The sequence below is a fragment of the Macrosteles quadrilineatus genome, unplaced genomic scaffold, assembly GCF_028750875.1.
Source record: "Macrosteles quadrilineatus isolate MER2022 unplaced genomic scaffold, UCM_ALF_1.0 Scaffold_7__1_contigs__length_78375512, whole genome shotgun sequence".
Lineage (NCBI taxonomy): Eukaryota > Metazoa > Arthropoda > Insecta > Hemiptera > Cicadellidae > Macrosteles > Macrosteles quadrilineatus.
The window spans coordinates 5,789,758-5,802,343 of NW_026542600.1; the positions used below are offsets into that span (position 1 = coordinate 5,789,758).

General features: G+C 35.7%; 1 protein-coding gene across 3 annotated transcripts in view; it reads right to left on the bottom strand.

The window, feature by feature from the left end:
* The window catches only part of LOC128997753 (F-box/LRR-repeat protein 20-like), an 87,592-nt gene extending 78,827 nt beyond the window's left edge, over positions 1–8,765 (bottom strand). The window contains exon 1 of one of the 3 annotated variants that reach the window (XM_054423410.1): positions 8,366–8,765. In XM_054423410.1, coding sequence (XP_054279385.1) covers positions 8,366–8,422 — 57 coding nt within the window. In that variant the 5' untranslated portion in view covers positions 8,423–8,765. Of the gene's footprint in view, positions 1–8,112; positions 8,247–8,365 lie in introns of those variants that run through there. The other 2 variants (XM_054423412.1, XM_054423411.1) reach the window with 2 other exon arrangements.
* Positions 8,766–12,586: the final 3,821 nt, after the last annotated feature.

The following is a 12,586-nucleotide window of genomic DNA, read 5'->3' on the forward strand; positions in this document are numbered from 1 at the left end:
TCGCTACCAACTATGCCACGAACGCCGCCAGAATTACTTCATCTCTTTACGGTAATCGTGATGCCTCAAGAGAAGACATTAGCCACTAGAGATATGACGTCACCACACCTTTAGCCATAGTCCCTCCTGTATGCCCTTAGTGTTTGGTACAATGTTTCTTTGCATCACTGTCAGTGGCAATGAGAGGTTAAATAAACGAAAACATAACCTCTCTTAGAAGTTATGAGTAGTGATTTTAGTAATTAAAACACTGTCGTAGGTAAAGTAGTGTACGCAACTCGCATAAATAGTGTTAACGACACTATCTTTACGCAATCGTTGCGTAAACTACTATTAAGTTATATCATATTTAAAAATATGTACAATATACGATTTTTAATTTGTTTTAACTGTATTTATTAAAATTCAATGTACCACATAAAATGCAGGTACAGTAGATACCTTGCAATAAGTTACTACATGCTTGCATTTTTAAATTGCTATTTGGTTGTGTTCCACCCACTATTTCAATTGTGCAAAAACAATCTTGAGGTAACATAAATTAATTAGTCGGTTCATTATAACCTAAACTTTACTTTCCTAATCTAACCTAACTTCAAAACACTTAATACAGCCCGAATCCACATAAAACCCGACCTACCTTCCCCACATGCCTAAATAAGAACTGATTAGTCTACAAACAAATCGTTCAGAAGGGTTCGTTCAGAGCAATTCGTTCAAAACGAATTGTTGCAAATGGATCAACTCCATTCCGTATGAAGATGATTATAAACAGCTGTTAGCTATCCACAGTCCACATACGGACTCGTCCAAACCACCATATAACTTATTATCATCCGTACTGCTCAATGAACCTTAAATACGTAATTTTTAACTTCGTTTTACAGCCACTTAGGAGTCTTTCCAACAAAAATTGATTGTATTTTCGGATTCAACAAGCAAAAAACTGTAAAGTAGACATGTACAAATTAAAACTAATATCGATTTTATATTACCTGTTGTCAGTTCCAAATTGTAACTTTCGTAGATGCTACATGTTTCGGCAAACTGCCATTGTCAAGCATACAGTCCAGGAATGTACATTAAAAAATCTGCTTGTCTATACAACTCTATATTACTCTGATATCTCTCTTCTGCTTTGTGTTGTTGGTTTACACACAACACATAAATAAATAATACTTTTAGTTGGATAGGCCTATCACGGGTACGAAACATTGCCGTTACACGACCGGGAACAGACTGTCAACGGAGGGTCAATGAGCGCTATCTAGTTGAATTGTCTACGTTATCAGTTGTGATCAGCTGTTCAGTTGTTCAGATTTTCCTTGTTGGAGTCGGGCGTTAAAAATAATATTCGATTTAAACTATAGTTTATCGTTGAGGATATGGCTGTTGTGATCTGGGTTTTTTAAGGATTTATAAATTTCAAACTCCTCCAAGACGTCCATTTTATTTCCTTTTTGACAGTAATGTAGAACTTGTAGACCGGTGTTAATGTCATTCATATCGTGATTACTGTCAATAAGGTGTTGGGCAAATGTTGACTTCTGTGTCTCTGTTCTCGGATCTGGATCTGGTGTTATTTATAACGGGGTTTGAATGCTCACCCCGTTTGACCAACGTAAAAACTCGGGCAGTCGGCACAATTGATTTTGTAGATTCCTGTTTAGCTGGTTTTATCTAATTGTTTGAGATGGCCATTGTCCTTTAATATGTTATTGGCTTTGTTTGTTGTTCTAAAGGATAAAGTGATGTTATTTTTTTCAGGTGTCTCTTGAGGCTATAATTCAACAGAAACATATTTTTATCAGGCTGACCGGTGTTTACTTCAATCTTTCCTTTAATCTGTTTGGCGACGAGTTTATCAATTAGATTATCTTGGTACCCATTTGAAGCGGCGATGAATTTGATTGTATCCAATTCTATTTTGTAATTTTCACTGTTTAGAGGTACATTCTATGAATCATACTATTGTAAGCGACTAATTTTTGTGAGTAAGGATGGTAGCACGTTGCATGAATGGTCTGAGTTGAAGTGGTGGGTTTCCGATAGATGTTAACAGTTTGTTTTTAAAATCTGAGGCCTCAAGGTTTTCAAAGGACAGGGGCAGTCGGTTGTACATCCTAATAGCCGACATAAGAAAGCTGTCCTTTTTTTTGTTCCGTCTGCAGAAAGGGATATCAAGGTTGGATTTTGACCTTGTATTGTTATCATGTTGGTCTTCTCTCAATGCAAAACTGGAAATGTTGGTCTTTAGGACTAAGTTGTTTAGGGTGTTTTGAATGTACTGGCTGTATACTGTTGGGATATTGAGGTTACTAAATAGAAGTCTGCAATGGTCTGCAATGGTTCATGGTAGCCAGCCCCAGCGGACGCCTTGTCAGCATAGGTTTGAGCCTCCTGAGGAGACACAATGCCCACGCTAGCTTGGTGCACAATTTCATTGTATGATTTTCCCAGGTGAGATTGGGGTCAATTATGAAGCCTAATAACTTTACATCAGGCAGGTTGTTGGGAATACAATTCTTTGCCAGATTGCAGGTCATGTGTTGCTTTTAGCTTTCATTTAGGAAACGCTTTTTGCTTTGAACCACGTCTCAGTTTTCTCGTAGGACTGTTCAGCCTTGACCCTGGCTTCCTTGGGAGTGCTTGCGTCCGTAAAGATAGTTGTGTCGTCCGTGAAAAGCAAGACGTTGCCAAACTGCCCGAGGTTGTTCACCATCACCAAGAATAGCACAGGGCCCAATACAGATCCCTGGGGCACGCCATGTTTAACTGGCAATGGTTGCAAATTTGCCCATTTTACTGCCATTATCTTTTTTCGGTTTAGTAGGTAGGATTTAAAGACAAGCAGTGCTGGTCCCCCAACGCCATACATATGTAACTTGTCTAGCAGTTGATTGTAGGAAACGCAATCAAAAGCTTTGCTAGATCAGCTAGGGAGAGTGCAACCGAATTTCCCTCTTCAAAAGCATCAACTACTTTAGTGGCAACTTTAAGAACTGCAGTAGTTGTGGTTATACCGCTTCTAAAACCATATTGTGAGTCGCTAAACAGGCCATTAGTTTCAAAGTGCCAACTACGCACTCATCTCTACAAAAATGAACATGAATGAATGAATGAATGAATGGGGGGGTAGTATAAAATGTCTCCTTAACAATTGTCAGGTACAAGCTATGTCTTCATTATAGTCTTGTACATTTTTACAAACAAAGGCACAATAGAAATAGGTCGATAACTTCCTATATCTTCAGTATTGCCCTTTTTAAAAATAGGAACCGTTTTAGAAACTTTCAAGACATCAGGGAAACCCCCAAAGGACATACAAAAATTAAGTACTCTTGTAATTGTGTTGTTGTATGGTACTCTTGTAATTATTGTGGATCAGCAATAATATCGGCAACACGTTTCAGCACAATAATGTTTAAGCCATTTCAAACAATCTTTATTCATTTAGCACATATTTACAGTACATTGAACAGTGTCGATAAGTGATTCATATTAAAACTCAAAACTGTTTTCTAACTTATTTCTACTATTTTTTTTATCATAAAAAAGGTTATTTATACTATTACAATATAAATTCTCAACAAAACAAATAATAATCATGAATAAAATAAGAAATATGTCAAATAATCTAAACATTCAAAAGCCCTTCTAGTCCCAAAAGGTTTTGAATTAAACTATGGAGCAAGAAATTCTTGTATATCATAAAATGCTTTAGTTATTATAAAATCTTGAAGTTTCGGCTCTTGTCTTAAGGTTAATGGTAATTTGGAAAAAATAATGCGCCAGTATAAGTAGGTTTCTTTTTAAATAGTTTCAAATTAATGTTAATTATTAAAAAGATTAATCATTGTTAGTCTACATTTGCTCAGGTTTTAGTTTGTTGTTCTTGTTGTCTAGATTTTTCTGTTAAGTAATTATCATATGTCCCATTGCATGTTTGGCTTGACCCTTAGATATTAGTAACATTGAATATTTATTGTAAACATAATTGTAAATTGGTTTGTTTGGAAGCAAAATAAAAATAAAATTATGTATGGGTATTGCAATATTGTTCCTATTTCTAGTATTATACTCATGAGTACTTCCTAATGGTTTTAGATTATGTTCCCTTTCCTTGAAGTGGATTATAGTTTTATATACATCCCATAAACTGTCATTATTTTAAGTGAAATAAAGTATTCTTTTACAGGTGTTTTTCGTTGAAGTGTCAAATATGCCTCAGCGCTTTTTTTGATATTTAAAAATTGTATACATATTATTTAAGCTTGTACAGCCAAATAAGGAGATGCCATAAGATATTATTGAATGTAAATATAAAAAATAAACTATGTAGTTTTAAGGTTTCAGTTTCACAGAAATACATAGATATCCTGAGTAGGTTGTGTTCTTAAATTGTTTGATTTTGACCTAATGGAGCTTCAAGTAGTGATGGGATAACCGAATGGTTTCCATGACCGAATAATCAATCAGTTAATTTTTGCGTCAATCGGTTATTTTTAGTTGAATGAATCACCGAATCAATTTTAGTCATTAGTCACTGTCACAAAACACAACTAATTTTTATCTAATGGGGAACGAACGGCATTTAGTCTTTTACCGTCCATCGGTGATTTTTAGTCGAACGAATCGCCGAATAAATTTTAGTTTCCTGATGATGTGACAAACTAAATCAACTAAATAACTAAATCATCGAATCGCTCGGTAAGACTAATTTAACCGAACCAGGATAAAATAACCGAATTAATCTATTCAGCATCAATAACCGATTGATTCGGATATTTTCATTCGGTGATTCCCACCACTAGCTTCAAGGTCAAGCTATCAGTTTGCACTGACAATCGTTAGGCCTACACATGACACATCTGTCTGCTGTGGGCTTGCTATGTCACAAAATCTTGTGATTGGGTATTTTTTTGGTAACCATGACCACTTTAGTAGCCTGTGATTGGGTGATTAGTAACCATGGCAACTTGTTGAATGGGTGGATGAAGAGAAACTCAAGAAAGAATAGAAGAACAAAGAGAAAGAATAAGCGATGTTTTTATGTCATTGTTATCTTTGTTTATCTTTATTTCACGACTGTTGTGATCATATATCAGTAGGCTATTATTATTCTATACATATTTAATTCTATTTTATACTATTATTTTATTCTTCTGTCCTGAAACAGCGTAGTGGTAGCCTATGAAAGCAGTAGCTTACTAGACTTTCTATTGTTCTCTTCTTTATTTTGCTCTACAGTGTTTGGCAATTTGTTTGTTTGAGTAAAAGTTTGAGAAAACTGTCATTTTGAACGTTACATTTTTTTATTACAGAACCAAGGTTAATGACTTAACATAATTACCATGATGGCGCAGTAGCCTACTATTTGTATTTTGATGATGTAATATGCAAATGATCACATTAAAGTCCATTTATACAGTATTAGGCGTTATTCATGAGTTAGAAATTTCTGTTTTATGTCATGTTGGATTTACCGTGGTCTATTCAAAATAACAACGTTTTGTTTCCCGTGTAGCAAGGGAGGAAACTTTGACCTTGGCATGCGCAAAACAGGTGCGGGGTGGTAGGCCGCTATTCTGACTCACACGCCTGACGCCAGTCGCCAGTGCAATGTTTGTACGGCGCAACAGAAGGCACAGAGTTTATATCGATTGCTAAATTAAACTAAATTTAAACCTACTTGATGATAAAGAAATTTGATGCGGGTTTAATGAGTTTCGTGGCCACCGTAGTGTTTTGAAAAAGACATTCACGTGGCCGGCTAAAAGCAATGATATAGTCGAAGAAATCCGACAATTCTGCATCAGAAGCCCCAAAAAATCGATTGCCCGATGAAGTCTTCAGTTGAACATGCCTAAATCAACACTTCATGATGTTATCTGTAAAAGATAGAGTCTTTGTGCCTAAACAAATTCAGTTAAGACATCAGATAAACCCGCCGATCACCCTAAGCGTACAGAATTAGCCAGTTTTACCCTCATATAAGATTGATAAAAATCTGAATTTTAAGTTATTAAATTATTCCAAATTGTATCAAAGTATGAGAAAAAACTTGGTCCTTTTTCCTTCAATTTGACGTTTAAATCTTTTAATTAGGCTATCTTGAATAGTCCCGGAGCAACGACCGTTTAAAATCCCGGTATTCTTTTATAAACACCCTGTATTTAGGCTAACACAAAACTCATGAGAAGCTCAGACCATATTTAATACCATATAGAAATCAAATTACCTTTTTTGAAGATAAGCTCATTACTGACTGATGGCTGAACATATTTTCCTAAACTTTATAATCAACTGAACGTTGATTATGAACTAGCCTACTTAGGCCTAATCAGTTCTTATTTAGACATGGTGAGGTAGGTAGGTTGGGTGTTAAGTGGACTCGTGACAGTATTAAGTGTTTTGAAGTTAGGTTAGATTAGGAAGATAAAGTTTAGGTTATAATGAATCGAGTTGTTATTCAGACTGTTATCGCACTTTGTAAATAGTGCTAAGTTTATAAACACAATAAATAATAATTTTAAAAATGCTTGCAAAAATATGTCCGACCTAGAGGTGTTTTTAATTAGCCTATATTTTAATCAAATGTTTCATAGCCTTCTTGAATCAGGGGTGCCCATCCCCCCCTAGACTCATGACGCAGCCCCCCCTCAATTCAGCAACAGCCCCCCCCCCCCATAAATGAGGTACACAACAAATGAGAAACATAATTCCCCCGCCCAACACTTTTTGTAAAACTAAAAGAAGTTTTTAAACATTTTTTAGATATTGAAAATTCAAACCCAGTTAATCCATATAAATAAAGTTATAGTTATGTCTGTACATTGCTCGGAATTATACATATTTTGAGTTATTTTTACGTTTTATACATTGAAGAAGTTGAAACGTGTCTTATCTCAATTTATGTCCGTCTGTCACGGCCCAGAAAGCATTTTACGCAGCCTACTCTGAAGAAAACTAGAGTACCGATTATGACTCTAATGGTTTAATTGTATTCACAGAATTGGCGAGAGTGTCCTTAGCCATTAAAATATGGCCTCACTATTTTGGAAATAACATAACGGAAGATCAAAAACCCAATTTTGTGCGATTTTTATAGTTTTTTTCTCCATGTTTACTACATACGTCATTTATGAAATACTAATAATCTGTTAAGAGAACACGTCATACGAACAGCTGTTTTGTTAAAGATTCCTTGTTCTAGCTGTCACTGATAAGTTTACATAATTAATGTTGTTTACGAATACTGTGTAGGCCCCAAACATTTCCGATCACATTTGTAAGCAAATCCAAAACCAAGTGAGATTAATAACCGTGGAGCTTTGGCTTACATAACGGGTTTGATTTATCACGGGTACTAATGTGTAACTGTAAATTAAATTAAATAACTAGCCATCATCCAGGTCGGGAACCGGAGATTCTGTGTGTATCAAGTGTTGAACTTGAATTTTGATTACCGGAAAAAGACCGTGAATCAGTGTTGTACAGGACTGGAAAATTTATCTTTCTATATATATCAAATTAGAGTTTTATAAGTCACCTCAATTTAAGGTATTTTTTATTGCCAGAATATATATATAGCGTTTGTAACATCCGCTTAATCCCCCCCAAGAATTTCAATGACGCAGTCTGCGTCACAGCCCCCCCCCCCTTGTGGGCACCTCTGCTTAAATTAACGTATTTACCTCTCTAAGTGTGGGTTGTGAAGGTAATTTTTACTTTAAAGTGGCATATAATCGATCAATAAATGTGACTTGGGCTATTAACTTTGATTTTAGAGTGTAAATATTGATGTGCAGATCAACGTTCCTAATACAACATTAAAATAAAATTCAAACGATCATAGCCTAGTTTATTCAGTTTTTGTGACAGCAGAAAAATTTGTGCACCATATTTTTTTCAGGTAAAATCTAGATTACTATGGTTCGCTTGGTCACCTTATATGACATGATTAATGGTTTTTCTAGTAAGCCCTATTTTAATCCTAGAGTAGGTCTAGGCCTAACTTAGGTAATTATACAACAAATGGATATGGAAATCTACAAAACTAGTTAGGCGCTAAGTTAAAGGGTAGGTTTGATTCATAATTTAGGCACTGACCTTTTTAGACTTATCTTTGTTCACTTTGTTTAAACTGCACATTTTGAAACAAACACAAATAATGAATACATTATTGAGCTTATTTGTGTTGTCTCAAATACAGTGGCCTAATGATGTTGTAATAATAATGCAATATAGGCCCTATGCCAATCTGAAGTTTAACCTTGGCAACTGAGATCAGCTGTTTTAGCCTAGATAATTACAATGAAAACAATGTGGGACTTATAGGAAACAAACTACAGTATATATTTACCTCTATTTTATGACGTGAGTTGTGTATCATGATATCGTGAATAAAAACAGACTTCATAAAATCTGCATGTTATTGAATGCAGATTTTATATAACTTCTGTTCCGAGGCTTAGGCAGGAAAAAATTTGAGGACAATAAGTTAATTAATAAGTCTTCCTTTGTCTATATTAAAATAGAATCGAAAATAAGAAATTCAACTACGAGTATTACGACTTAGCTACAAGAGATAATTCAACATTCATTCAAATACAAAGTCAGAACTACCAAATGCCAAAATGGTATCTCTCTCATTATTTATAAACAAAAGACATCTGTCGAACAAACAACTGAATTTACAAAAACTGTCAATACAAGCACTACAAAATACGAATACATCATTGCTTTGCGTTGCATCTGCATGCACCAGAGTCCAAAACAACAGAAATTAGTATTCGGGAGAAATGGCGAGGAATATATCATAACGGTCGTATGTAATAGTGTCCTTGTCATGATGCCCCATGGCTTCTAATCCCATGGTGTCTAAATAATTTTTTGTTGTACGGCATATAATATTAAACATGACGTGGGGGGCATGCTTCGGAACCGTGGGGTCTCATACCTTATAATGTCATAGCTTACAATCGTGAATTTGTTTCATAGCTTATAATCGTGAATTTGTTTCATAGCTTATAATCTTGAAAATGTGGTATAGCTTATAATCGGTTATAAGCTATGCAACACTTTCACGAAAAATTATAAGCTATGCCACAATTTCTCTAAAACGTTATAAGGTATGAAACGTTTTAGTTTTCACAACCCTTTAATGGTCAAATAGTGGCGCAGCTTATGATTCCGATTTTGTTCTATAGCTTATAATCCTGATTTTTAGTCATAGCTTATAATTCTGACTTTGTGGCATAGCTTATAATCAAGGAGAATGTTGCATTGTGGGAATGGCAACTGCCGCTCGCTTCAGTCAGGTCTACCAAATATACGATATTTTAGGCCGCGGCCTGGTAGAATTGGCAACGTCGCAAGTGGTGTTGTTTAGTGACAGACGTCCCATAAGATAACATGGCAGACAGGTGACATCAGATCATTAATTCGCACTTTATTGATTTAAATTTATGAACGCATAAATTTATTAATATAGGTATTGAAAATAAAACATACAGAACTGTAAACCGAAACTAATATGAATTAAAAATCTTTATCTGTACATTTTAAGCGGAGTCAATATTGTCATAGTCCAGTAACCAATCTTTCGTAAATACACAAATATCATTAGCTGCTTCCAAACAAAACAGCTGTTACAACACCACTTGCGACGTTGCCACTTCGAAGGCCGGGGCCTGGAGTTAAAGGCGGCCGTAGTAGGACACGATAATTGTATTGTACTGAACTATGGTAAGGATATATACACATTTATTTATATACATGGTATACACTATTTTTACGAGAAGTGAAAATAATGACATGCTAAGCTATATGACAATACAAATGCAAGAAATATATATGACTTATATAGTGAGAAGTGAAAACAAAAAGATATGAGAATGAAGTGTCTTCAATGAAAATGACTTGTCAATGATGCTGCTGGTGCTGACAAAAGACAGGCGAAAGGAACAATGAATTAATTGTAGCCTAAACCAGGATAGCCTAACCATATCCAGGGTAGTCCCAGTGTTTAAGAAAGGAGCCCATGACAATGTCAGTAGTTATAGGCCTATTGCTATCATCCCCATATTTGCCAAAGTGTTTGAAGCTGTTATGCTAGAACAGTTGTACGAGTACTTTGAGGACCATCGCCTGCTTGTGCCAGCTCAGTTTGGTTTTAGGGGGGTAGGTCTACTGTCTCGGCAGTAGACTCCCTTCTCCAGACTGTGCTCAGCTCACTTGGAAATAGATTAAATGTCTCATCAGTTTTGCTTTGTGACCTTTCACGAGTATTTGATTGCGTTTCACACAATATCCCAATCCTGAAGCTGGAAAGATATGGCATACGCGGCGATGCACTCAAGGTGCTCCGATCCTATCTTAGCAATAGACAACAGGTAGTATCTTGGAGAGGTAGAAACTCCTCTCTTCTGTCTGTGAATCATGGTGTACCTCAAGGCTCCATTCTGGGTCCATTTCTGTTCCGTGTCTATTAATGACTTGTACTACCATGTGTCTGGTAGAGCCATATTTTATGCTGATGACACAACCCTGTTTGGTTATTGGGCTTCACTCTGGACCCACACCTCACCTGGGGAGACCACATAGAGTCAGTGTGCAGTAGGCTGAGCAGGGTCATATTCCTGCTCAGAAGACTAATTACTGACTTGTCTGGGGAATTCATTCGAGCCTCTTATTTTGCTTTTTTCCACTCCATCATTATTTACGGTACCAGGCTCTGAGACCATTCTTCTGGTGTAAGTAAAATTCTAGTGTTGCAAAAGGAGGCTGTCAGGGTGCTGAGTGGAGCCCAGTACCTGGAACACTGCCTTCCTCTGTTCCAACAAAACCGCATCATGACTGTATACAATGTATATATCTTTCAATGTCTTTTAGAAATGAAGGCAAATGAAGTGCACCTTTTGAGAAACAACCAAGTACATAACTATGCCACAAGAAATTGTTTAAATGTTTTTGCGCATAGACACAGGCTGAGCAGAACAATTAAATGCTTCCCTGTTTCAGGTTACAGATTTTTCAACCATCTACCAGTAGCCATAAGGGACTTGCCTATTTCAAGGTTCAAGGCACTAAGGCAGTAATGAAGGACTGGTTGATAGAAAACCCTTTTTATGACCTGTCTGAATTTTTTAAAGTAGGACTACCAGTTTTGTTATAGGTAATGCTCATGCACTGCCTTGCATGGCTATATTTTCTTGCATGGTTTTGCTTCAGTTTTGTTTTGCATGGTTTTGTTTGTTTCCTTATTATTATATTTATCTAACTTGCATTTATTTGTGAATCAAGAGATGGACTATTTATTATTTACTTTGTATTGTAAGTGACTTAGCCTATTGCTTTGCTTAATCATTGAATCATAACGTAGGATTTTTTGGATGATGAAAATCTTCCACGACCAAGTAGACATCATCATTAACTGCCTCGGACGTCATCGTTGCCGTTCGCGATCGCGGCAAAATTATGATCATTTCCCGCGGCCGTGTAGACATCACCATTGACTCCCGCAGCCAAGGAAACGTCATCGGCGTTGTCTGCGATGATCGCGGCAAAATCATGAAAATTCCCGACTTTCATATCAAAATAAACACTAAATCCCGACTTTTCAAGACCGATTTGAAATTCAATACTAATTCCCGACTACTAGACAACCTATAAAAATAATAAATTTTGTTTACAAAAAAATCAAACTTTGAGGTTCCTATTAATTTTTTAAAATTAATTTTTCTAACTTAACCAAAAAAAATGTGAATCCTCATATCTGGGGGGGCTAAGCCCCCCCCCTTTAGCCGCCACTGCTCTTGACTGTCCCTTGCATCTTCATTTATGAAGCAGTAGTTTACATAAAATCACAACACATTCAACCTCACTTCGTAGATCACAAATACAACACTAGAAACAGAGGAATTCATGCTCAACAACACAGACTAATTCCCCCAAAAATGAAAAAATTGTAAAATTTACTCAACATTATTAACCATATCTCATTATTTACTGTCAAGATTTCATAAAAATCCATTATCTTTTAGACCAATAAATGTTCACTGTTTTTTATTACACTTCAAAATATTAACAATATTGAACAAGCCCTAAATGAATGCAAGGAAGTAAAAGATGCTCATACTCAAACTAAAAGCACATCAGTAGAAACCTAAGATCCTTCTCAAACACTACCCCAGCAATCTTACTCAGAATCCATGACATGCAGAACTTCATAACTGCTATCGATCAAGTTTTCCAGACCATTTTGCAGAGCTAAAAAAAAAAGAAATAATTTTGTATATTGAAGCGTTGTTGTATGCCTAACGGTTACGGAGATAATTAAAAAAACTTTAAATTTAAAATTCCCATGTTATTCTTATGGAGAATAAATAAACTGTTGTAGTTTGCTTGTTTATGGATATATTTTAACCAAATTTGGCAATTTTGTTTATTTCATACTAAGCTATCAACATTTCAATAAAAAACACACCTCAATACCTTCCCTGTAGCAGCAAACCTAGGTACTCATTAAAATTAATGCTATTTTAATAGGAAATAAATCTGACAATTTTCAGGGTATATTTTA